At 52.2% G+C, this 24484-nt stretch overlaps 1 protein-coding gene across 2 annotated transcripts in view; it reads left to right on the top strand.

Moving 5' to 3' along the window:
* The window catches only part of igf1ra (insulin-like growth factor 1a receptor), a 217633-nt gene that overhangs the window by 128305 nt on the left and 64844 nt on the right, over positions 1-24484 (top strand). For both annotated transcript variants that reach the window (XM_043680420.1, XM_043680421.1), the window contains 8 exons: positions 1854-2157; positions 11128-11270; positions 12379-12523; positions 16006-16220; positions 17566-17692; positions 19892-20130; positions 20816-20983; positions 22240-22447. In XM_043680420.1, the coding sequence (XP_043536355.1) occupies positions 1854-2157; positions 11128-11270; positions 12379-12523; positions 16006-16220; positions 17566-17692; positions 19892-20130; positions 20816-20983; positions 22240-22447 (1549 nt within the window). The remainder of the gene's footprint in view (positions 1-1853; positions 2158-11127; positions 11271-12378; positions 12524-16005; positions 16221-17565; positions 17693-19891; positions 20131-20815; positions 20984-22239; positions 22448-24484) is intronic.

Below are 24484 nucleotides of genomic sequence, written 5' to 3'. Positions count from 1 at the left end.
CTCTGTAATGATGGCTGATCTGATTTTAATCTTAATTCAGCTCTTTCGCTACCATCCAAACTCTGTCTCCCGCAGATCCAAATTCTGTTCAACTTGTATTCATCAACTCAGCCTCCACTGCTCACCAGGGAAGAGAAATTCCTCCTTCTTCCCACTTTAAGTAGGAGACCCCTCAGAAGTGGTGGTGCAGGTACAGTTACAACGTTTAAAAGACATTTGGATAAGTTCATGAATAGGAGGTATATGGGCCAGGACCAGGCAGGTGGGACTAGTTTAGTTTGGGATTAGGGTCAGCGTGAACTGGTTAGGCTGAAGGGTCTGTTTCTATGCTGTATGACTATGGTCTATGTCAACACTCTGGCCAATCAAAGTCCACTTATCTATCAATCAATGCCCTTGTTGTTGTTTAGTATAAATTCTGAACTGCCTCTTCCTGTTCCGATTTTGCTATAGAAGGATTGCTGATGGTATAGAACTGCCTTCCCAAAAAAATGCCAACTCTGAGGATTGTGATGGTTGGTGGTGGACAGGAAAGATTTTTTTTTAGACTCCCTACAGTGTGGAAATAGGCCCTTCAGCCCAACCAGTCCACACCGACCCTCCAAAGAATAACCCACGCAGATTCATTCCCCTCTGACTAATGCACCTAACACTGTGGGCAATTTAGTATGGCCAATTCACCTGACCTGCACATCTTTAGACTGTGAGAGGAAACGGGAGCACCAGGAGGAAACTCACGCACACACGGGAGAATGTGCAAACTCCATATGGACAGATGCCCGAGTCTGGAACTGAACCTTGGACCCTGGTACTGTGAGGCAGCAGTGCTAACCACTGAGCCACCGTGCCATCCCATATGATGAGAAAGAACCTGCCTCCTCAGGTTTTGCCCAAAAGCATGGAATGATTCAATTCTCGGTGCTCCCAGGGTGTCATGGAAACAGTCAGATTTTTATCGCGTAGTTACAGGGTGTCACAGGTGCAGGACAAGGTACAGTGTGTCCCAGAGTGTACGACTGTGTTTATTCACTCCCTGCAATTATGCTTTCATTTAACTAAATTGCATACTTGAAGAACTGTACATACTGTATAAAACGCAGTGCATGGCAAACTTAATTTCAACTTCAGTGCTGCTTTAGATTGACAAGTGTTGGAACGTTGTAGAATCGCTTACAGGGAAACAAAGCTCGACTTTATTTCCCCCAAGCCTTTCTTTCCTAGCAGCTTTCAAACTGAGGTTCTGGCTGATGAGGGGAGAGGAGATGTTGGGATAACATCACTGGATCTGCCTCACCAGAGGGTTGCATGTCCAAATACAGGCGCACAGAGCCCACAGTGCCCCGTGACCTGTTGAGCAAACATCCATCTCGCTTTCAGCTTGTCTGCTAACCCTACTGCTTTTCCTTTCGCTTTTGGGTCAGAGACTTCGCTGATAATGCCAGAAATTTGTGTCCATTCCTAATCTCCTTTTGAGGAGCTACAGTCTTTGTCCTCAGTGCTGTTAGGAAGGGAATTCCAGGATTCTGTCCCAGCGACAGTCAAGGAGCAAAGATATATTTCCAAGTCCGGATGGCGAGTGGGTTGGAGGGGAGCTTGCATGGGGTGGCGTTCCCAAACCCCTTGCCCTCAGGACCAGGATAGCGTTGGCGAGATCACGTGATGCAGATGTGGGAGTCTGGGTGAGTTGTTGCAGTGAATTTGGATGGCACACAACATGGTGTCTGTGTACAAGTGGTGTACAAAGTGAATGTTGGGTCTGATAAGTTTCTGTGAGACCTTCTCCCCCTGATCTCTCTGAATTGCAGTCAGTGTCGCCTAACCATCTCAGTATTATTTATGTTTGTGTTTTGCAGTGTGCCCAAAGTCCTGTGGAAAGCGAGCTTGTAACAACAAGGATGGGTGCTGCCATGAGGAGTGTCTGGGGGGTTGCACCGCCCTGAACAGTAACAGGGCCTGCATGGCATGTCAGAACTACTACCACGAGGGCCAGTGCCTGCCCAACTGCCCGCCAGGCACTTACAAATATGGCGGATGGCGGTGTGTGACCAAGGATTTCTGCTCCAAGCTCCAAGGCAACAGTCCCAAGGAACCGTTTGTCCTCCACCAAGGAGAGTGTATCCTCGAATGTCCAGCAGGCTACATCCGCAATGGCAGCAGGTTGGAGAAAGTGTCTTGCTCTTGTTTTTAATGTCAGAACTTTCCTGCTGCTCTCCATTCTCCCATCCTGGCTTTCACTGGTGTTGGGAGTGCGTTGAGTTTAGTTTAATAATTCCTCTGGCAATTAAAATGGAGTGAACATCTGTTTTTGAGGATGTCCTGAAGCATCCCACTGCCAATTTGTTGGTTGTCGGAGTTGCTCGGTCATACAGAACGTGAGTATTGCTGGAATAAAGAGACAAGCCGTCGAAGATTTTTGGCTTGCAGTTGTCAGGACATATATGTGAATGCCAAATTTCCAAAGGGTGCGACAGTTTATACCACATGATAAAAGGGTGCTGATTGATTGGTTGAAGCATTACCATGGAGAATGCACCAGGGAGCTATTGTCTTTAATTTGGAAAATAAATGCAATTCCTGGATATGTTTGTTTTGCCCACAGAAGGTTGCTTCTCGAAGCATAAAGGAGCCTGTCTTTTTTTTTCCCAGCAATATGGTCAGTCTTACATTGATAAACGTTGGAAGGGCTTAGTGCACAGAATGATCCCACCAGCAATGAAAAGAAGGGCCAGTTAATCACTGAGGGATAAGTGTTGGGTGAGGCTCTGGGAGATTTCTTTGCCGTTCTTTGAAAACCGCATGGTGGGAATTTTTTATTTTCACATCCACCTGACTAGGTAGCCAACATAGAAAGGTGCTCTATGATATTAAAGGAGTGATAGAGATTTTAAATAGGTGTAAATAGGTAAAATAGGTGTGGGGGCTAGCTGTCTCCTTCATTAGCTGGACATCTCCAGCATTCCCTTAGGCCCTGCACAGAAATCTCAGCCTGAATCAATTTGCTTACTGTTACCTGGGATAAACCTTGTGACCGAGAGGTGTGCTGCTCTCTGCTCAGCTGAGGCTGATATGTGGATTGGAGAAAGTCAATTACATGTTGATGAGTTTCGATGACATTTAAGCTATTTTTGCACAAAAGCAGCATAACTAACGACAGAGACAGTGTCAGGGCTGAAAAGCAAGCATCCATCTTGCTTTAGATCTGTACATGGGTGTTGTTGGCACGGCCCCCCATTAAGTCTGCCCTGACCCTCCGAAGAGCATCCCACCCAGACCCAACACCCACCCAATTCCCTTAACCCCTTGACCTGTGCATCCCTAGACACTGCAACCAATTTCCCATGGCTGATCCACCCTAACCTGCACATCTTTGGACTGTGGGAGGAAACCGGAGCACCCGGAGGAAACTCGCGCAGACACTGGGAGAATGTGCAAACTCCACACAGACAGTTGCCCGTAAGGCAGCAGTGCTAATTACTGAAACAGAATTAATGTTTCAAACTGACAATCTTTGATCAGAAGTGGCAAAGGTTAGAAATGCGAAACCTTACTCAAAATTCTTCTCTCTCACAAGCACTTTAAGACCCATTACCTCCAGAGGTTGAGGAGTTGATTACAATGTTCATGGTTTGAATTTGAGATTTTTAAGATGAGTGTGTGTTCTGGAAAACTGTGTAGACTGAGTTACGGTAGACGGGCTTTGGATTCCACATCTGCAGTTTTTTTTGTCTCTAACCTGTATTGAATTATAGAGCAGGCTATGGACCTGACGACTGGAACGTGCTGAAATGGTTGAATGGCCTCTCTCTGTTCCTGTTTCTAACCCTTTGCCTTCATTACCCCCTGCCCAGCCGAGATCCCGAGATATTTCTTTCTCTCTGTTTGTCTGGTTCCCAGAGAATGATGACAATGTGATTCTAACACAAAGCACATGTTTTGTTTTGTTTTGGTTGCTAGTTATTAGGTGAACCGTTGGTAATTATACTGTGGCAAGGAATTTGATTTGAGTAAGTTTAGTTATTCCGAGGGGACTTTAGCTCTATGTTGGGTGACATTTGTAAATTTGATTTGAACCTTGGAGTTGCATCAGTTTGCCGAGACGTTTATGTCATGTGATTGATGTTGCTGTCACCTTCCTGGTGATCTGCTTGAGGGCAAGACAGGAATTGTCTGATTTGGATCTATTTAAACAATAGGTTCTCACCTCAGATCAGTGCAAAAACAATAGACCCATAGGATCAGCACTTCAGGCAGTGTCTACATAACTTCATGGTGGTGTCAGCTTTTAAAATTAAGCCAACAATGTCTACTCCCCAAGTCACTTCTCTGCAATTACACCAATCCCCTTTCCATTAATCATCAGCAATTTACCTGCCTCTATGTTTTGCCTCTTTCCCATACTCCCTCAGATCCTGGGAAGTCCCATCTCTCTGAGATTTCTTCTCCCATGATTTTGCACTCCCCTTTCTATCACTCTCCCATTCTCTCTCTCTCTCTCTGCCCTGCTGTCCTCTCTCTCACTATCTGTTTCATACTCATTCTCTGACCCTCCCTCCATCCCCTCTCTCTCTCTGACCCTCCCTCCATCCCCTCCCTCTCTCTCTGACCCTCCCTCCATCCCCTCTCTCTCTCTGACCCTCCCTCCATCCCCTCCCTCTCTCTCTGACCCTCCCTCCATCCCCTCTCTCTCTCTGACCCTCCCTCCATCCCCTCCCTCTCTCTCTGACCCTCCCTCCATCCCCTCTCTCTCTCTGACCCTCCCTCCATCCCCTCCCTCTCTCTCTGACCCTCCCTCCATCCCCTCTCTCTCTCTGACCCTCCCTCCATCCCCTCCCTCTCTCTCTGACCCTCCCTCCATCCCCTCTCTCTCTCTGACCCTCCCTCCATCCCCTCCCTCTCTCTCTGACCCTCCCTCCATCCCCTCTCTCTCTCTGACCCTCCCTCCATCCCCTCCCTCTCTCTCTGACCCTCCCTCCATCCCCTCTCTCTCTCTGACCCTCCCTCCATCCCCTCCCTCTCTCTCTGACCCTCCCTCCATCCCCTCTCTCTCTCTGACCCTCCCTCCATCCCCTCCCTCTCTCTCTGACCCTCCCTCCATCCCCTCTCTCTCTCTGACCCTCCCTCCATCCCCTCCCTCTCTCTCTGACCCTCCCTCCATCCCCTCTCTCTCTCTGACCCTCCCTCCATCCCCTCCCTCTCTCTCTGACCCTCCCTCCATCCCCTCTCTCTCTCTGACCCTCCCTCCATCCCCTCCCTCTCTCTCTGACCCTCCCTCCATCCCCTCTCTCTCTCTGACCCTCCCTCCATCCCCTCCCTCTCTCTCTGACCCTCCCTCCATCCCCTCTCTCTCTCTGACCCTCCCTCCATCCCCTCCCTCTCTCTCTGACCCTCCCTCCATCCCCTCTCTCTCTCTGACCCTCCCTCCATCCCCTCCCTCTCTCTCTGACCCTCCCTCCATCCCCTCTCTCTCTCTGACCCTCCCTCCATCCCCTCCCTCTCTCTCTGACCCTCCCTCCATCCCCTCTCTCTCTCTGACCCTCCCTCCATCCCCTCCCTCTCTCTCTGACCCTCCCTCCATCCCCTCTCTCTCTCTGACCCTCCCTCCATCCCCTCCCTCTCTCTCTGACCCTCCCTCCATCCCCTCTCTCTCTCTGACCCTCCCTCCATCCCCTCCCTCTCTCTCTGACCCTCCCTCCATCCCCTCTCTCTCTCTGACCCTCCCTCCATCCCCTCCCTCTCTCTCTGACCCTCCCTCCATCCCCTCTCTCTCTCTGACCCTCCCTCCATCCCCTCCCTCTCTCTCTGACCCTCCCTCCATCCCCTCTCTCTCTCTGACCCTCCCTCCATCCCCTCCCTCTCTCTCTGACCCTCCCTCCATCCCCTCTCTCTCTCTGACCCTCCCTCCATCCCCTCCCTCTCTCTCTGACCCTCCCTCCATCCCCTCTCTCTCTCTGACCCTCCCTCCATCCCCTCCCTCTCTCTCTGACCCTCCCTCCATCCCCTCTCTCTCTCTGACCCTCCCTCCATCCCCTCCCTCTCTCTCTGACCCTCCCTCCATCCCCTCTCTCTCTCTGACCCTCCCTCCATCCCCTCCCTCTCTCTCTGACCCTCCCTCCATCCCCTCTCTCTCTCTGACCCTCCCTCCATCCCCTCCCTCTCTCTCTGACCCTCCCTCCATCCCCTCTCTCTCTCTGACCCTCCCTCCATCCCCTCCCTCTCTCTCTGACCCTCCCTCCATCCCCTCTCTCTCTCTGACCCTCCCTCCATCCCCTCCCTCTCTCTCTGACCCTCCCTCCATCCCCTCTCTCTCTCTGACCCTCCCTCCATCCCCTCCCTCTCTCTCTGACCCTCCCTCCATCCCCTCTCTCTCTCTGACCCTCCCTCCATCCCCTCCCTCTCTCTCTGACCCTCCCTCCATCCCCTCTCTCTCTCTGACCCTCCCTCCATCCCCTCCCTCTCTCTCTGACCCTCCCTCCATCCCCTCTCTCTCTCTGACCCTCCCTCCATCCCCTCCCTCTCTCTCTGACCCTCCCTCCATCCCCTCTCTCTCTCTGACCCTCCCTCCATCCCCTCCCTCTCTCTCTGACCCTCCCTCCATCCCCTCTCTCTCTCTGACCCTCCCTCCATCCCCTCCCTCTCTCTCTGACCCTCCCTCCATCCCCTCTCTCTCTCTGACCCTCCCTCCATCCCCTCCCTCTCTCTCTGACCCTCCCTCCATCCCCTCTCTCTCTCTGACCCTCCCTCCATCCCCTCCCTCTCTCTCTGACCCTCCCTCCATCCCCTCTCTCTCTCTGACCCTCCCTCCATCCCCTCCCTCTCTCTCTGACCCTCCCTCCATCCCCTCTCTCTCTCTGACCCTCCCTCCATCCCCTCCCTCTCTCTCTGACCCTCCCTCCATCCCCTCTCTCTCTCTGACCCTCCCTCCATCCCCTCCCTCTCTCTCTGACCCTCCCTCCATCCCCTCTCTCTCTCTGACCCTCCCTCCATCCCCTCCCTCTCTCTCTGACCCTCCCTCCATCCCCTCTCTCTCTCTGACCCTCCCTCCATCCCCTCCCTCTCTCTCTGACCCTCCCTCCATCCCCTCTCTCTCTCTGACCCTCCCTCCATCCCCTCCCTCTCTCTCTGACCCTCCCTCCATCCCCTCTCTCTCTCTGACCCTCCCTCCATCCCCTCCCTCTCTCTCTGACCCTCCCTCCATCCCCTCTCTCTCTCTGACCCTCCCTCCATCCCCTCCCTCTCTCTCTGACCCTCCCTCCATCCCCTCTCTCTCTCTGACCCTCCCTCCATCCCCTCCCTCTCTCTCTGACCCTCCCTCCATCCCCTCTCTCTCTCTGACCCTCCCTCCATCCCCTCCCTCTCTCTCTGACCCTCCCTCCATCCCCTCTCTCTCTCTGACCCTCCCTCCATCCCCTCCCTCTCTCTCTGACCCTCCCTCCATCCCCTCTCTCTCTCTGACCCTCCCTCCATCCCCTCCCTCTCTCTCTGACCCTCCCTCCATCCCCTCTCTCTCTCTGACCCTCCCTCCATCCCCTCCCTCTCTCTCTGACCCTCCCTCCATCCCCTCTCTCTCTCTGACCCTCCCTCCATCCCCTCCCTCTCTCTCTGACCCTCCCTCCATCCCCTCTCTCTCTCTGACCCTCCCTCCATCCCCTCCCTCTCTCTCTGACCCTCCCTCCATCCCCTCTCTCTCTCTGACCCTCCCTCCATCCCCTCCCTCTCTCTCTGACCCTCCCTCCATCCCCTCTCTCTCTCTGACCCTCCCTCCATCCCCTCCCTCTCTCTCTGACCCTCCCTCCATCCCCTCTCTCTCTCTGACCCTCCCTCCATCCCCTCCCTCTCTCTCTGACCCTCCCTCCATCCCCTCTCTCTCTCTGACCCTCCCTCCATCCCCTCCCTCTCTCTCTGACCCTCCCTCCATCCCCTCTCTCTCTCTGACCCTCCCTCCATCCCCTCCCTCTCTCTCTGACCCTCCCTCCATCCCCTCTCTCTCTCTGACCCTCCCTCCATCCCCTCCCTCTCTCTCTGACCCTCCCTCCATCCCCTCTCTCTCTCTGACCCTCCCTCCATCCCCTCCCTCTCTCTCTGACCCTCCCTCCATCCCCTCTCTCTCTCTGACCCTCCCTCCATCCCCTCCCTCTCTCTCTGACCCTCCCTCCATCCCCTCTCTCTCTCTGACCCTCCCTCCATCCCCTCCCTCTCTCTCTGACCCTCCCTCCATCCCCTCTCTCTCTCTGACCCTCCCTCCATCCCCTCCCTCTCTCTCTGACCCTCCCTCCATCCCCTCTCTCTCTCTGACCCTCCCTCCATCCCCTCCCTCTCTCTCTGACCCTCCCTCCATCCCCTCTCTCTCTCTGACCCTCCCTCCATCCCCTCCCTCTCTCTCTGACCCTCCCTCCATCCCCTCTCTCTCTCTGACCCTCCCTCCATCCCCTCCCTCTCTCTCTGACCCTCCCTCCATCCCCTCTCTCTCTCTGACCCTCCCTCCATCCCCTCCCTCTCTCTCTGACCCTCCCTCCATCCCCTCTCTCTCTCTGACCCTCCCTCCATCCCCTCCCTCTCTCTCTGACCCTCCCTCCATCCCCTCTCTCTCTCTGACCCTCCCTCCATCCCCTCCCTCTCTCTCTGACCCTCCCTCCATCCCCTCTCTCTCTCTGACCCTCCCTCCATCCCCTCCCTCTCTCTCTGACCCTCCCTCCATCCCCTCTCTCTCTCTGACCCTCCCTCCATCCCCTCCCTCTCTCTCTGACCCTCCCTCCATCCCCTCTCTCTCTCTGACCCTCCCTCCATCCCCTCCCTCTCTCTCTGACCCTCCCTCCATCCCCTCTCTCTCTCTGACCCTCCCTCCATCCCCTCCCTCTCTCTCTGACCCTCCCTCCATCCCCTCTCTCTCTCTGACCCTCCCTCCATCCCCTCCCTCTCTCTCTGACCCTCCCTCCATCCCCTCTCTCTCTCTGACCCTCCCTCCATCCCCTCCCTCTCTCTCTGACCCTCCCTCCATCCCCTCTCTCTCTCTGACCCTCCCTCCATCCCCTCCCTCTCTCTCTGACCCTCCCTCCATCCCCTCTCTCTCTCTGACCCTCCCTCCATCCCCTCCCTCTCTCTCTGACCCTCCCTCCATCCCCTCTCTCTCTCTGACCCTCCCTCCATCCCCTCCCTCTCTCTCTGACCCTCCCTCCATCCCCTCTCTCTCTCTGACCCTCCCTCCATCCCCTCCCTCTCTCTCTGACCCTCCCTCCATCCCCTCTCTCTCTCTGACCCTCCCTCCATCCCCTCCCTCTCTCTCTGACCCTCCCTCCATCCCCTCTCTCTCTCTGACCCTCCCTCCATCCCCTCCCTCTCTCTCTGACCCTCCCTCCATCCCCTCTCTCTCTCTGACCCTCCCTCCATCCCCTCCCTCTCTCTCTGACCCTCCCTCCATCCCCTCTCTCTCTCTGACCCTCCCTCCATCCCCTCCCTCTCTCTCTGACCCTCCCTCCATCCCCTCTCTCTCTCTGACCCTCCCTCCATCCCCTCCCTCTCTCTCTGACCCTCCCTCCATCCCCTCTCTCTCTCTGACCCTCCCTCCATCCCCTCCCTCTCTCTCTGACCCTCCCTCCATCCCCTCTCTCTCTCTGACCCTCCCTCCATCCCCTCCCTCTCTCTCTGACCCTCCCTCCATCCCCTCTCTCTCTCTGACCCTCCCTCCATCCCCTCCCTCTCTCTCTGACCCTCCCTCCATCCCCTCTCTCTCTCTGACCCTCCCTCCATCCCCTCCCTCTCTCTCTGACCCTCCCTCCATCCCCTCTCTCTCTCTGACCCTCCCTCCATCCCCTCCCTCTCTCTCTGACCCTCCCTCCATCCCCTCTCTCTCTCTGACCCTCCCTCCATCCCCTCCCTCTCTCTCTGACCCTCCCTCCATCCCCTCTCTCTCTCTGACCCTCCCTCCATCCCCTCCCTCTCTCTCTGACCCTCCCTCCATCCCCTCTCTCTCTCTGACCCTCCCTCCATCCCCTCCCTCTCTCTCTGACCCTCCCTCCATCCCCTCTCTCTCTCTGACCCTCCCTCCATCCCCTCCCTCTCTCTCTGACCCTCCCTCCATCCCCTCTCTCTCTCTGACCCTCCCTCCATCCCCTCCCTCTCTCTCTGACCCTCCCTCCATCCCCTCTCTCTCTCTGACCCTCCCTCCATCCCCTCCCTCTCTCTCTGACCCTCCCTCCATCCCCTCTCTCTCTCTGACCCTCCCTCCATCCCCTCCCTCTCTCTCTGACCCTCCCTCCATCCCCTCTCTCTCTCTGACCCTCCCTCCATCCCCTCCCTCTCTCTCTGACCCTCCCTCCATCCCCTCTCTCTCTCTGACCCTCCCTCCATCCCCTCCCTCTCTCTCTGACCCTCCCTCCATCCCCTCTCTCTCTCTGACCCTCCCTCCATCCCCTCTCTCTCTCTGACCCTCCCTCCATCCCCTCTCTCTCTCTGACCCTCCCTCCATCCCCTCTCTCTCTCTGACCCTCCCTCCATCCCCTCTCTCTCTCTGACCCTCCCTCCATCCCCTCTCTCTCTCTGACCCTCCCTCCATCCCCTCTCTCTCTCTGACCCTCCCTCCATCCCCTCTCTCTCTCTGACCCTCCCTCCATCCCCTCTCTCTCTCTGACCCTCCCTCCATCCCCTCTCTCTCTCTGACCCTCCCTCCATCCCCTCTCTCTCTCTGACCCTCCCTCCATCCCCTCTCTCTCTCTGACCCTCCCTCCATCCCCTCTCTCTCTCTGACCCTCCCTCCATCCCCTCTCTCTCTCTGACCCTCCCTCCATCCCCTCTCTCTCTCTGACCCTCCCTCCATCCCCTCTCTCTCTCTGACCCTCCCTCCATCCCCTCTCTCTCTCTGACCCTCCCTCCATCCCCTCTCTCTCTCTGACCCTCTCTCCACCCCTTTCTGTCTCTTTCCCTTCACCAACTCCCCTCTCCCCACCATCTCCCAACTCTTCCCAACCAAAGAGAAGCTTGAACTAAACACTGCCGTTCCCCCCCTTTAATGGGTGGTAAGTGATGGTCCTCCCAGAGGTTGGTAATGAAAGGGCTGGTCTATCTCCAAGGTGTGACCGAACCCTGTTTGGCTGCTGTTGTGGGAGTGGGTAACCCGGTGTCCTCTTTCTGCAGCATGTACTGCACTCCTTGTGATGGCCCCTGTCCCAGTGTCTGCTCAGTGAAGACGAAGACCATCGACTCTGTCACCGCGGCCCAGAACCTGCAAGGATGCACGGTCATCGACGGCAACTTGATCATCACAATCCGCAGGGGGAGTAAGTACACACCGACACGCTCCGAGGAGTTCGGTTCCTGAGGCACACTCACTGCATCCCGCCCCCTTCTCTTCCCTTGGTTCCTTCTTGGAAAGTCTCACTTTCAATTTGGGCTCTTGCTCATCGTCCGAGTGGCTGTGTTGTCCATCTGTCCCACACTGACCATCAGAAAGCCTTGGCAGCTGAGCCCGGATCAGACTGTCTCTGGACCCAGCGTTCCAGCATCCCAGGTCCAGGCTGACCTCTGGCTGTATTGGTTAGTTTGTTGCTGAGTTACGGTCACTTCTGGAGTGTTAACGCCTGAGAATCACACCACGCACACAGAGACCACCTCCCCCAGCCGGCCCAGTGCACACCTGCTTGGATTTGGGCCCCTGCATCTCTCTTTAAAGGTGTATCCGTTCATGTGATGTGGGTGGCAAGGCCAGGATACCTTACCTGACCCTCATTACCCTTGAACGGAGAGGGGTCCTCAGCCATTTCAGAGGGCAGTTAAGAGTCAACCACATTGTTGTGGGTCTGGAGTCACGTGTAGGCCAGACCAGGTAAGGGTGGCAGATTTCCTTCCCTTGCAAACATGTGGGATCTCAATGGGATTTCACTGCAGTGGGTAGTTAGCACAGCCACTGTTACAGAGACAAGTTCTTTATTCTGCATTTAGTTTGTTGAGTTTAAATTCCATTAGCTGATGTGGTTAGGCTTGAACCCATGCTCTAATGGCGCTGTCCTAAGCCTCTGGGTGACCAGTGGAGTGTTTGACCATTATACTGCCCCCCCCCCCCCTCCACCAATCGCCGTGGCCATGGTGTGAGCCTGAGACAGCTGGACGAGCGATGAGAAGTCTGATCCCCAACTGCCAACTCATTCTGTTTCTAAACTAACCTCCACAGTTTGCAGGAGCGATTTCACTGCTGCGTGGGGGTGCTCCGAATCGGGTTAATTTGGGACCCTTTTGAACCAGGAGAGTTCTTCCCCTGACAGAAGCAATCTGTTACTCAGCCGCGATAGTCTGCCAGACACTCCAAATGTACAGAAACGTAGCTCGCCGTCGGTTTTGTGGCTGAAGGCCAGGACTCTTAACTTCAGTCTCTGCTTCCTGTTCCACCAGACAATATCGCAGCAGAGTTGGAGGCAAACCTGGGGCTGATAGAAACCATTTCGGGGTACGTGAAAATCCGCCATTCGTATGCCCTGGTCTCGCTTTCCTTCTTCAAGAGTCTGCGCTACATCAATGGCGAGGATCAGCTGGAAGGGTGAGTGCCTTACTGGGGGGAGGGGGGTGCGGGGTGGGCGGGGGGGGGGTGGGAGAGATGCCTGCCCTCGCTCAGTCTCAGCTGCACTGACTCTGACGAGACCCCTTAAAACATACAGCAACAACTCCTCTCCACGTCGCCCATTCCTCAGCCCTGAGCTCCCTCTTGAAATTCGCCCCACAGTTTGAGGAATTCTGGCCTCCTTCCTGTAGGCAAGATGTTGTGAAACGCGAAAGGGTTCGGCAAAGATTTACAAGGCTGTTGCCTGGGCTAGAGGGTTTGAGCTGTAGGGAGAGGCTGAATAGGCTGGGGCTGTTTTCCCTGGAGCGTCGGAGGCTGAGGGGTGACCTTACAGAGGTTTATAAAATCATTAGGGATATGGATAGGATAAATAGACAAAGTCTTTTCTCTAGGGTGGGGGAGTCCAAAACTAGAGGGCATAGGTTTAAGATGAGAGGGGAAAGATTTAAAAATGACCTAAGGGGTAACATTTTCATGCAGAGGGTGGTACATGTATGGAAGTGGTGGAGGCTGGTACAATTACAGCAGTTAAAAGGCATCTGGATGGGTATATGAATAAGAAGGGTTTGGAAGGATATGGGCCGGGTGCTGGAAGGTGGGACTAGATTGGGTTGGGATATCTGGTCAGCATGGACGGGTTGGGCCGAAGGGTCTGTTTCAGTGCTGTGTGACACTTTAACTTTTAAGTCTTAGTCAACATGTATCCCTCTAGCAATGTGACCGAAACTAACGTGATTTGATCAGACTATCACCTTGCGTGCCATTGTAATGCAAATAGAGCTGTCCAGTGCTCAACCTGTTTGGCACCTGAATGTTTTCAGCTCATTTAGCAGTGAATTTTAATAACCACCATTGTAGTCTTAGCATAGCACTACCTGCTGCAGTGACCTTGACTGGGTCCCTAAGGTAAAGCATGAACCATTCTCCAAAGCCCCCGGCCAGTAGTTCCTCTGCCCTTTCAGTATTCACCTTGTAGTCATCATGTATCCCTCAAACATCTCACCCAATGCTTGGTGGTTTGGTCATTTTATCACACCGCTGTGTGCAGACCTTTCCTCTCTGCAGCTTGGTGACTCTGTTTGTCTGTATACCTTCAGAATAATGCAGGGGTTATTATTATGAGGAGGGTAGGGAAGAGGATCAGGAGTACGCCACTCGGCCCCTCTAGCCTGCCCTGCCATTCGAGCAGGTTTGCGGCTGAACTGTCACCTCAAAACCATTTTCCCGCATTGGTGGGGTTTAATCTTTAGCAATCCGCCCCATTGCCGGACACCTGATACGCACTGAGTGTTGCAAATTAAGGAGCAGTCTGATTGAGGTGTTTCTGATCCATCGAAGGGTTTTGGCAATGGAGAGAGAAACTGGCTTCTCTATAAGGACACGGTGTGGGGTGAGGGAGGCTGGAAAGTGCGAGTCATGTCCCAGTCCGGAGCTGGGGCAGTCAGGGGTGATGGCACGGAGCAGTTTTCCACACACTGCAGAAGCCCGGAACACTTCCATCCAAAAGGCTCTGCTGTTCAAGAAAAGAAATTGAATATTTCTCGATCCGAAAATAATGTTTTATTTTTTGGCAAAGGTACTAAGGTTCTTGAAGGTAGATGCAAATTAGGAGCAGGCCATTCCGCCCTCTGAACCTGTTCTGGCCCTCCGTAATATCATGGCTGATCAACTCCCAAGTTCTCGCCTCCCCTCGGAAACACTCTGACTCCATTGTTTCTCAGGAGACGATCTACCTCAGCCTTATACTCGTTCAGTGACTCTCCCTCCACTGCTGTCAGCAGAAGAGATTTCTGAGGGCCCTGAACCTCTGGAGAGAATAGAATTCCCCTCATCTTCACCTGAAGTACAAGACACCTTGCCTTTGAACTCTCCCCTCGTTCCAGTCTCTCCCACCAGGAATAGCATGGAATAGATGGCATTAGGGTACAAAGCAACTACAGTCTAACTGAATAGCAGAACAGGTTTATGAGGGGCTGAATGGCCGCCTTCTGTCTGTCTCGTTCAAAAGTAATCTATTGATTGTAAAAGATTTCAAGAGAAGTTTTGATCGTTATTAGATCAGCTCTGTTCTCTTTGAATGGCGGAGCAGACTCATGGGCTGAATGTTCTCCCCCTGCTGCTGTGTCTTACAGAGCTGGATCTGGTACGATATAAGTTCAAGATAACATTCAGAAAACACAAATAAAATTGCCTAGTAAAGGACAGGCATGGATAAGCAAATCCAGAGCTGGGAATAGGTTAAATACGGAGAAGTACAAATATTTCTGTAACTTCACAAAGCAGGGTAATTAAATGTCTCCCTTTCTTTCCTCCCTAAAACTAACCTGTGTCCAAAATTAACGCACGGTTTTAGATGGTGAAAGCACTAATTGCTGAAGGGGTAGTTCTTTAAACTCGGAAGCAGACGAGGAACTTCGTACAGGGAGGCCTTTGACTTCAAGCAGTGGGGTCATGGGAAAGGTCACGTTGGCCTGACTATCCATCCAGTTTGTTGTGAATTGCTTGGTATCATGTGTCTTACTGACACAGCCCAGTGGTCACAGAGCTATACTGGTCTGGGCGAGGAAACAAAACATGTGCTGGGAATAGCTCTTCGAGAAAGCCTTGTTAGAGTTTGTTTGAGTATGTGATAAGAGACCACAGTCCATTCAAAGGTGTTCCCGCAGGGCTGTATAGAGTGATCCCCACCCCAAAGCCACACCGGCCCTTCCACTCTATTTCTTGGAGACCCGATGTGTTTGCAATAAACGTGGTGGACGTGCTCTCAGGTGTGTTTCCAACCAGCTTTGGAGTCTTCCCCTCTTTTATAGAGTTATAGAGGAAGGGAACAGGCCCTTCGGTCCAACTCATCCAAGTTTCCCAAACTAAACTAGTGCCGCTTGCTTGGGTTTGGCCCATAGCCAGCTAAACCTTTCCTATTCATGTACCTGTCCAAATGCCTTCTAAATGTTGTAACTGTACCAGCCTCCTCCACTTTCTCTGGCAGCTCATTCCATACATGCACCACCCCCTGTGTGGAAAAAGTTGCCCCACCCTCAGCGCTGACCCTCCGACAGTATGGTGCTCCCGTGGTTCTGACTCTGGAGCGTCAGCCTGGACTTTGTGCTCAAGTCTCTGGAGTGAGCTCTCGACCCCCCAGGGCGGGAGTGTTACCTTGCTGAACCCTAGATGACCCCATAGCTGAACACTGTTGGAGGCTGCTGATTCAGGACTATCTTCATCCCCAATGTAGCACGACATGGTACAGAGCTCCCAAAATGTTACCATCATGCTGATTGGTAAGTGGCTGGTATATAGACACTGCTGCCTAGAAGGTGACTCCTTTACAATACATTGTTGAGTGCAGAGAGAACACTTCTGTGTCTAAATATTACTGCACCTTTGCTGCACTCTTTAACGCAGCTCCCTTTCCAAATGGACATGTGTTTTACTCACCAGCTTTGTCTTGTTGAAATGAGCAGGAACTATTCTTTCTACGTGTTGGACAACCAGAACCTTCAGCAGCTGTGGGACTGGAGCCGTCACAACCTCACCATCAAACAGGGGAAAATCTACTTCGCCTTCAACCCCAAGCTCTGCGTATCTGAGATTTACCGCATGGTGGAGGTGGCTGGTGTGAAAGGGCGACAGGGCAATGCAGATATGGAGCAGAGGACTAATGGAGACAGAGCGTCCTGTGAGTTCACTGGAGCTGGCTACTGACTCGAAGGGTGCGGTGAGGTGGTTGCTGGGCGGGTTGGGGGCTGTTATGGTCAAACTCCCTTCTCCCACCTTATGTGAAGGTGTTGCTCTCAGTTATCCTCCTTATTTGAGTCTACGCCTTTCTTTTGTCTGTAAGCCCAGTGGCAAATGTTAGGAGATCCTGATCACTAGACTGTAAGTGTGGGCAGAGACCCCCTCCCACCCCCAGAACAAGGGATACTGAGCCCCGTTGTGGGCTAGTGGATGGTGTGGACTGGTCTTCTGGTTAATCTGCTTCAATTCCACAACGAGAATCAAAGATACTGCCCCAAAGTTTTGTGTCTGTAACCTCCTCTTCGTTTTTCTGTGCCTGAGAGAGGGAACACTAGAAGATTATGTTGGTAGAGTGAGGTCTGTTTGAGAGATTATTTCAGTTGCTTGGACCAAGTTTCGCCAAGTTGATGATCTCATGGTATTATCGTCTCTAGATTATTAATTCAGAGACCCAGATAATGTGGGGACCTGGGTTCAAATCCCACCACAGTAGATGATGGAATTTGAATTCAATAAAAGTTTCTTGAATTACAAGTCCGGTGATGACCTTGAAACCATTGTCAGATAAGACCATCTGGTTCACTCATCCCCTTTAGGGAAGGAAGCTGCCCGTGTATACCCAGTCTGGCCTACATGTGACTCCAGACCCACAGCAATGTGGTTGACTCTGAAGTTCTCTCTGGTCAGTTGGGGATGGGCAATAAATGTGGGCCGAGCTAACGATGCCCATAAATGCTTGAATGTTTAAAAAGAAAATATAATTTCGCCGAGGAACAGAACTCCTTGTTATTCCAGATGGTATTGGTCCATAATAATGACGCGATGTCGGAGAGCTGGATCAGAGGTCAAAGTTTTCCTCTGATCCACGATCCCCTGATTCATTTGCCTCTAACCCAGCTCCCACCCACCCCCCCAAACGTGTGGCGGGTTCAGGAAACTGTTTCCGTGAGGAGGAGAGGTCTTTTCATTATGAAAAATGCAAGTGACAGTGCAATTCCATATTTACCGACACTAAACTATAGCAAGCAGGAAGAGGCCATTCAGCCTATCATAGCCATATCCATTCTTGATGAAGCAATTCAGTTAGTCTTGTTCTCGCTCCTGCACATGCAATTAGTTTAGTTCGGTTCCGCTTTGGACCTAGTTAGTGAAACTACTTCTGCCAGCCTTATTGGCAGTGGATTCTAGAAATTTCTATACGATTGCAGGACATTGGTGCCAGAGCCCCGGAGGTCTGTGCAAATTGTCATTTACAAACTTATCTTTGTTTTGTTTTTGTTACCTAGGTGAAAGTCACATCTTGAAGTTCACGGCCAATTCCACAGCAAAAAACAGGATACTACTGAAATGGGAGCGATATCGGCCTCCAGATTACAGGGACCTCATCAGCTTTATTGTCTACTACAAGGAGGCGTAAGTCTCTGGTGATTGGCTGCGGCTGCATGTATGTGTTTGATGTCAAAGCTGGGCTTGGCAGGTGATGCAGTGCTTAGTCATTCAGTCAGACAGGTCTTTAAACACAGAAAAAAGCCCTTCAGCTCATTGAGTCTGTGCTGGTCGGAAACAACCCCGCAACTATTCCAATCCCATTTTCTGGAATTTAGCCTGTAGCCTTGGCATCTTAAATGTGCACGGCTCTGGTCTTCTACTGTCCAGACACAAAGTTTGGAAGAAAATTGAGGGGTAATTCCCATATTGTGTTTGATAAGTGTTGTCACATTTGAGCTTCTGAGAGGGTGGAGATGCTGTGTTGTGGGCGGGGGGGGGGAGAACCGGGGAGATGGGGGTAGCGTTGGATTCCTCCCCAATGGCCTGAATGGGTGCAACTCCAGCAACACTCACGAACAGAAAACTGGTCACCATCCAGCCCACTGGTAAAGCAGCCCACTGATCCCATCAGCACCCCACCCCCACCCCTACCCCACAGCGGGGTGCAGCATGATGCACTGCAGCTACACATTGTGCTGTCTTCACCAACCCTGAGACTTCGGGTCATAGAGGTACACAGCACAGATACACGCCCTTTGGCCCGACTCATCCATGCCTGCCAGGTTTTCTGAGCCAAACTAGTCCCACTTGCTTGTGTTTGGCCCATATCCCTCTAAACCTTTCCTATCTATGTACCTGTCCAAATGTCTGTTAGATATTGTAACTTTACTCACCTCTACTACTTCCTCCAGCAGCTCATTTCATACACGTACCACCCTCTTTGTGAAAAAGGTGCCCCTTAGGTCCCTTTTATATCTTTCCCCTCTCACTTTAAACTTGTGCCCTCTAGTTTTGGACTGTTCTCCCCTGGGGACAAGACCTTGTCTATTTACCCTATCTATGCCCCTCATGATTTTATAAACCTCGATAAGGTCACCCCTCAGCCGCCAACGCTCCAGGGAAAAAAGATCCCAGCCTACAGGTACAATGATTAAAAACAAACTCGGCTCACTGAGATGCTGCCGAGAACAGTCCTGGACAGTCCAAGCACCGTGTCTAAATGACTGACCTCCTGCCCTCCTGGCACACACACACACAGACAGAGACAGACACACACACACAGACACAGACACACACACACACAGACAGACAGACAGACAGACAGACACACACACAGACACACACACACACACACACAGACACACACACACACACACGGGGTTGGGGGGTCAGGGGCCCGTGCACAGTGTGCTGCTGACTAGTCTCCTGAACTGGGAGCAGACTTCATAGAAAACTCCAAGCCCCAAAGGAAATCAATTAACCGAATAATGAGTTATCCGATCGAAATAGTGCCCACCCATCTCATTCGGATAATCGAGGTTCCTCTGTAAATCTGTTTTGCACCTTTTCTAGTTTAATAACAACCTTGCTACAGCAGGGCAACCACAATTGTATGCAGCACTCCAAGGACAAGGGCAGCAGATACAGGGGAACACCACATCCTTCCTGTCGTGTGAGCCACTCGCCACGCTGACTTGGAAATATATTGACCCTTCCTGAAACAGGAGCTCCTTTCTTAACAGCATTGACTTGATCAACACTGCATGGAGGACAGCGGTTCAAGAAGGTGGCTTGATGAAGACAGTTAGGGATCGGCAGTAAGCGGTGGCCTAGTCAATGACTCTTCCATCCCGTGAAAAAATAAAATCAGTTCCCAGCCGTTGTGAACCATTCCCTCTCCATTAAGCCAATATCCCTTCCCCAGCTCAGGCAAGTGGTCGTAACTTATGTGACAGTGGCCATTCCACTTTCAAGTTTAACAACATCTTTCCTATAGCAGGGAGACCAGAATTGAATGCAGTATTCCAAAACTGGCTTCACCAGTGACCTGTACGATGTACTGACTTCCAGTCGAAGTCAATGGAAGATGAACAGAAATGAGACATCTTGGTGCTTGCTATGTCCCTGTCCTGGAGAGTCAAGGGCGCCGACATTTAGAGCAGCAGACTGTCTATCTACAGGGCACTTGTAATGTGTGACAGAGGAGACTTACCCTGTAACCTTGGACCTGCTAATGGAATTCAGGAAGGAAAAAGCAACAAAGATATGTTGGGATCTTGGCTGTGTTTCATTAATGCATGTTCTCTGTGTGATAATTCCATTTATGTTTCCTTTCCCCTCAAGACCCTTTCAAAATTTGACAGAGTATGATGGCCAAGACGCATGTGGCTCCAACAGCTGGAGCATGGTTGACGTTGACCTTCCCCAGAGCAAGACCCAAGAGCCTGGGGTGTATTTGACAAATCTGAAGCCCTGGACACAGTACGCCATTTTTGTGAAGGCAATCACACTCGCCACCTCAGAAGATGGCCGCAACCATGGGGCAAAGAGTGAGATCATCTACATGAAGACAAATGCCTCAGGTACCAGTCTTTGGGTCATATACCTGCAATCTCCTCCAAATAAGCTTCACCATTTACCCCTCTGAGAGTCCTGGTTGTCGTTGTAGACAGGTTGTGGTTCCAGAAGACTGGCAGCAGAAATGGCTATCTCGCCATGTTGGAAATTGTTGAATTGAATTCAATGAAGTTAGGAACCTGTGGACCACACTCCGAGAAAAGGCAGGGTCTGAATTTTGTAACGGAGCCCAGTGGGTTGCATTAGTTCCAAATTACAAAGACAGGCCCTTCAGCCCAACTGGGCTGTGCTGGTCTTCATGCACCATGTGGGCCTCAGTGGTTCTGCGATGTCCTTCAGGGAAGTGAACCCTATCACCCACACCATGGCTGACTTACGGGTGCCCCTTGTTTGCACAGCGTAGTGTGACAGGGGCACAGCTCCCTCAGATTGTGAGAAGGTCAGTAAGGCTTCAGGGTGGGCGATATGTAGAACGCCACGCAGCTCCCAGGGAAATCATAGAGTTGGGTTCCAGACCGACCTCTCTGGAGCGGTGTCATAACATCTCTGAACTGTTGATTTGAAAAAAGACAATCCAGAAAGGAGAACTGGGTGGCAATAATGTACCTCAATCACCTCTGGCCTAGTACCACCAGGCAGTGGTGACGGTGTCTAATGGTATTCTAATGGTTTTCTTTTCTGTCACCCCAGTGCCTTCAGTCCCCCTCGATGTGCTGTCTATGTCTAACTCCTCATCTCAGCTGGTCGTAAGGTGGAAGCCCCCTGCCTTTTCAAACGGTAACATCACCTACTACCTGGTGCGTTGGCAGCAGCAGCCAGAGGACACCGAGCTCTATAAGCATGACTACTGCCACAAAGGTAACTGAGCCCAAGGGGAGGGAGGGCAGGAGGGACACACTGGGCTCGCTGGTGGCAGCTTCACATTGCAAAGGATACTGAGTCAGGGAGAAAGTCAGGGAACGTTTCACAACGTTGCTGGGGACCATTCATTCCTCAGGTCTGTACTGACTCTCTGATAGTGCTATCTAACCCCAGTGCCATTTTCCAGATCTTTTTCTTTTTAACATCATTAACAGTTTCCGTTTTAACATATTGGATCTGCTTCTCTGCTAGAATATGTAGTGAGATTTCTCCCAACCTCAGTCTGTGCTCCTTCAATACCAATTTGGAATCTCTGTCTTCTGATAGTGACTCAGTGACCAGTGCAGTTGGTTTCTGTTCTGTTTGCTCAATCAGAATCTTGAGAGGTTTTTTTGATCCTCGATTTTCTCGTGACTTTTTTTTTTGCTGAGGAACAGAGAGCCAGTGCGGCAGTGGGAGTGTCACTGGACAGGTAACCCAGAGAGCCAGGTTCATGTCCTGGGAACCAGGCCTCAATGAATAAATCTGAAACCTAAAGGTAGTTTCATCAATGGTGCCCATAGACCTACCACACCATGGGGCTACTCTTATTCGTGAGAGACAACTGGTGGTAGTTTAACCTGAAGGTCACTGCACCTCGGGCAAGGGGGAAGATTGAGAAGAAGAGTCCTTCATGATAAACCTCAGCTGGAGCGGGAATTGAGTGCTCGCTGTTGGACCCTCTCAAACAAACCAGCTGACCAAACAACTGAGCAAACCAACCCCCCTGTGGTGACCGTGAAGCTATCATCGATTGTTCACTAAAGTCCTTGATGGCAGGGGAATCTGCCATCCTTACTGGATCTGGCCAAAGGTGACTCCAGCGATGAGGTTGACCTTTAACTGCAAGTCACTCAGTTTGAGGGCAGTTAGGGCTGCCCCTTGCCAGTGATGCCCACATCCTGTGAAAGAAGTTTTAAAAAATTCTGATTTTGCTTTTGCTCATTTGTGGAGGGGGTGGGCATCACTGGCTGGTCTAGCATTGATTGCCTGTCCCTAATAGCCCTGGAGAAGGTGATGGGAGCCATCTCCTTGAGCTGGTGTAGGTAGACCCATTAGGAAGGGTATGGGTTTCCACGGGAAAGGCATTGAAAGACCCCAGAGTCCGGCAGAAGGAAAGTTAAAGGAGGGCGGTGAAGTTTGTTTGCTTGAAGTGTCTGATGTCTCAGCATAGTGTGAACGGCGCTCTCTCTACACCTGCCATTTTCTTCCAGGTATGAAGCTGCCCACCAGAATCTCAGCAACTGGGGCCATCGATTTGGAGGGGGAGGGCGATGCCGACTCCAAGCAGTCTGGGAAAACGGAGCACGGGCAGTGCTGTACCTGTCCGAAATCCCCAGACGAGCTGAAGGCAGAGGCAGAGGAAGTCATGTTTCAGAAGTCGTTTGAGAACTTCCTGCACAACTCCATCTTCATGCCGAGGTAAGTTGCCCGCGCCTGGGTAACAAGCCATGTGTACAGCGATCCTTCAGTCTCCTTTCCCACGTCGCGGTAAACAGTTCCAGTACAGGATTTGGGGAAGAGGGGAGGCAGATGGCTTAGTGGTGTTATTGCTGGACTGTTAACCCAGACACTCTCTGGGGACCCAGGTTCGAATACCGCCATGTCAGATGGTGGAGTTTGAATTCAATTTGAAAAATCTGGAATTAGCAGTCTAATCATAGAATCCCTACAGTGTGGAAATAGGCCCTTTGGCCCAACAAGTCCACACTGACCCTCCAAAGATTCATTCCCCTGCCCTATTACTCTATATTTACCCCTGACTAATGCACCTAAACTACACATCTCTGAACACTATGGACAATTTAGTATGACCAGTTCACCTGACCTGCACATCTTTGGATTGTGGGAGGAAACCGGAGCACCCGGAGGAAACCCACGCAGACACTGGGAGAATGTGCAAACTCCACACAGACAGTTGCCCAAGGGTGGAATCGAACCTGGGTCCCTGGCGCTGTGAGGCAGCAGTGCTAACAACTGAGCCACCATCTAATGATAACCATGAAACCATTGTCGATGGTTGGGAAAACCCATCTGTTTCACTAATGCCCTTTAGGGAAGGAAACAGCCATCCTTACCTGGTCTGGCCTACATGTGACTGCAGACCCACAGCAATGGGCAATTAGGGATGGGCAATAAATGCTGGCTTAGACAGTGATGCCCTCATGCTGTGAATGAATAAAGAAGGAAAAATATCCTGAGGTTTCAGTGCAAGGAAATGAGAGAATTTCGCAGAATGTCTCCCCGTTGTGCCAGAGGATGTTTGGTCAAGATGTGTCAGCTCTGTGGGTGGAAGAAGTAGCTCACATCGGGAGCTTGACGTGGCAAGTTGGGAAGTAAAGACCCTATCCCTGAGAGGGCTGGTGGGGATGGGGTGGTGGTGATGTCGGGGAGTAGTCTAGAGTACATGTGTTTCTGAAGCTGTTTTCCTGCGGCTAGCCTGGTCATGTCACCTGAGCACAGAGTCCCACAGGTTGCTGTGCAGTGGGTTGTGGGAGCTCAGTCCTGGTTGTCAGGTTTGAGACCTGTGTGCATTTATTCGGGGCTGACCTTTAAGGAAATGTGGATGAGCGTCTCTCAGGAAAAGAATGCACTCACTGCAACGTACTGACCAAGGCAAAAACCGACTTAACTGCAGATGCTGTCAATCAGAAACAAAAGTAGAATTTGCTGGAGAAGCTCAGCAGGTCTGGCAACATCTGTGGAGAGAAATCAGAGTTAACATTTTTGGTCCAGTGACCCTTCCTCGGAACACAGAGCTCTGATGAAGGGTCACTCAACCCAAAAGGTTAACTCTGATTTCTCTTCACAGATGCTGCCAGACCTGCTGAGCTTTTCCAGCAGCTTCTGTCTTTGTTGTTGTTGTTTATAATGCCCAAGTTGATGATTTGGGATCTAGGGACATGTTAAGTCTCGTCTTTATGACAATTCTCAGTTTGTTCTCCGACTGCTCTCTGCTCCTGTATCTTGCTGCTAACATTGACACAGACTCTCACCTCTGTCTTACCCAAGGATATTAGGTACCAGGCAGCGCAAACCTTCACCTTAATGACTCACAAGTGTTCACGGTTGAGTGAGTGACTGCTCAGCAGCTCCTGAACCTGTTGGCGCTGAGGCTACTTCGCGCTGGCTCAATCCTGGAAACTTAACAGACGAGTTAAAGCTGAGCTTTTCAGAAGCAGGATGTGACAGAGAGATCCTGTGTGAGAGGGAGAGAGAGAGACGGACAGATCCTGTGTGAGAGGGAGAGAGAGAGAGAGACAGATCCTGTGTGAGAGGGAGAGAGAGAGACGGACAGATCCTGTGTGAGAGGGAGAGAGAGAGACGGACAGATCCTGTGTGAGAGGGAGAGAGAGAGACGGACAGATCCTGTGTGAGAGGGAGAGAGAGAGACGGACAGATCCTGTGTGAGAGGGAGAGAGAGAGACGGACAGATCCTGTGTGAGAGGGAGAGAGAGA

The sequence above is a fragment of the Chiloscyllium plagiosum genome, chromosome 40 (assembly GCF_004010195.1).
Source record: "Chiloscyllium plagiosum isolate BGI_BamShark_2017 chromosome 40, ASM401019v2, whole genome shotgun sequence".
NCBI classification, from domain to species: domain Eukaryota; kingdom Metazoa; phylum Chordata; class Chondrichthyes; order Orectolobiformes; family Hemiscylliidae; genus Chiloscyllium; species Chiloscyllium plagiosum.
The sequence above is the reverse complement of the archived record's forward strand: the minus strand, read 5'-3'. Positions and strand labels throughout refer to the sequence as shown.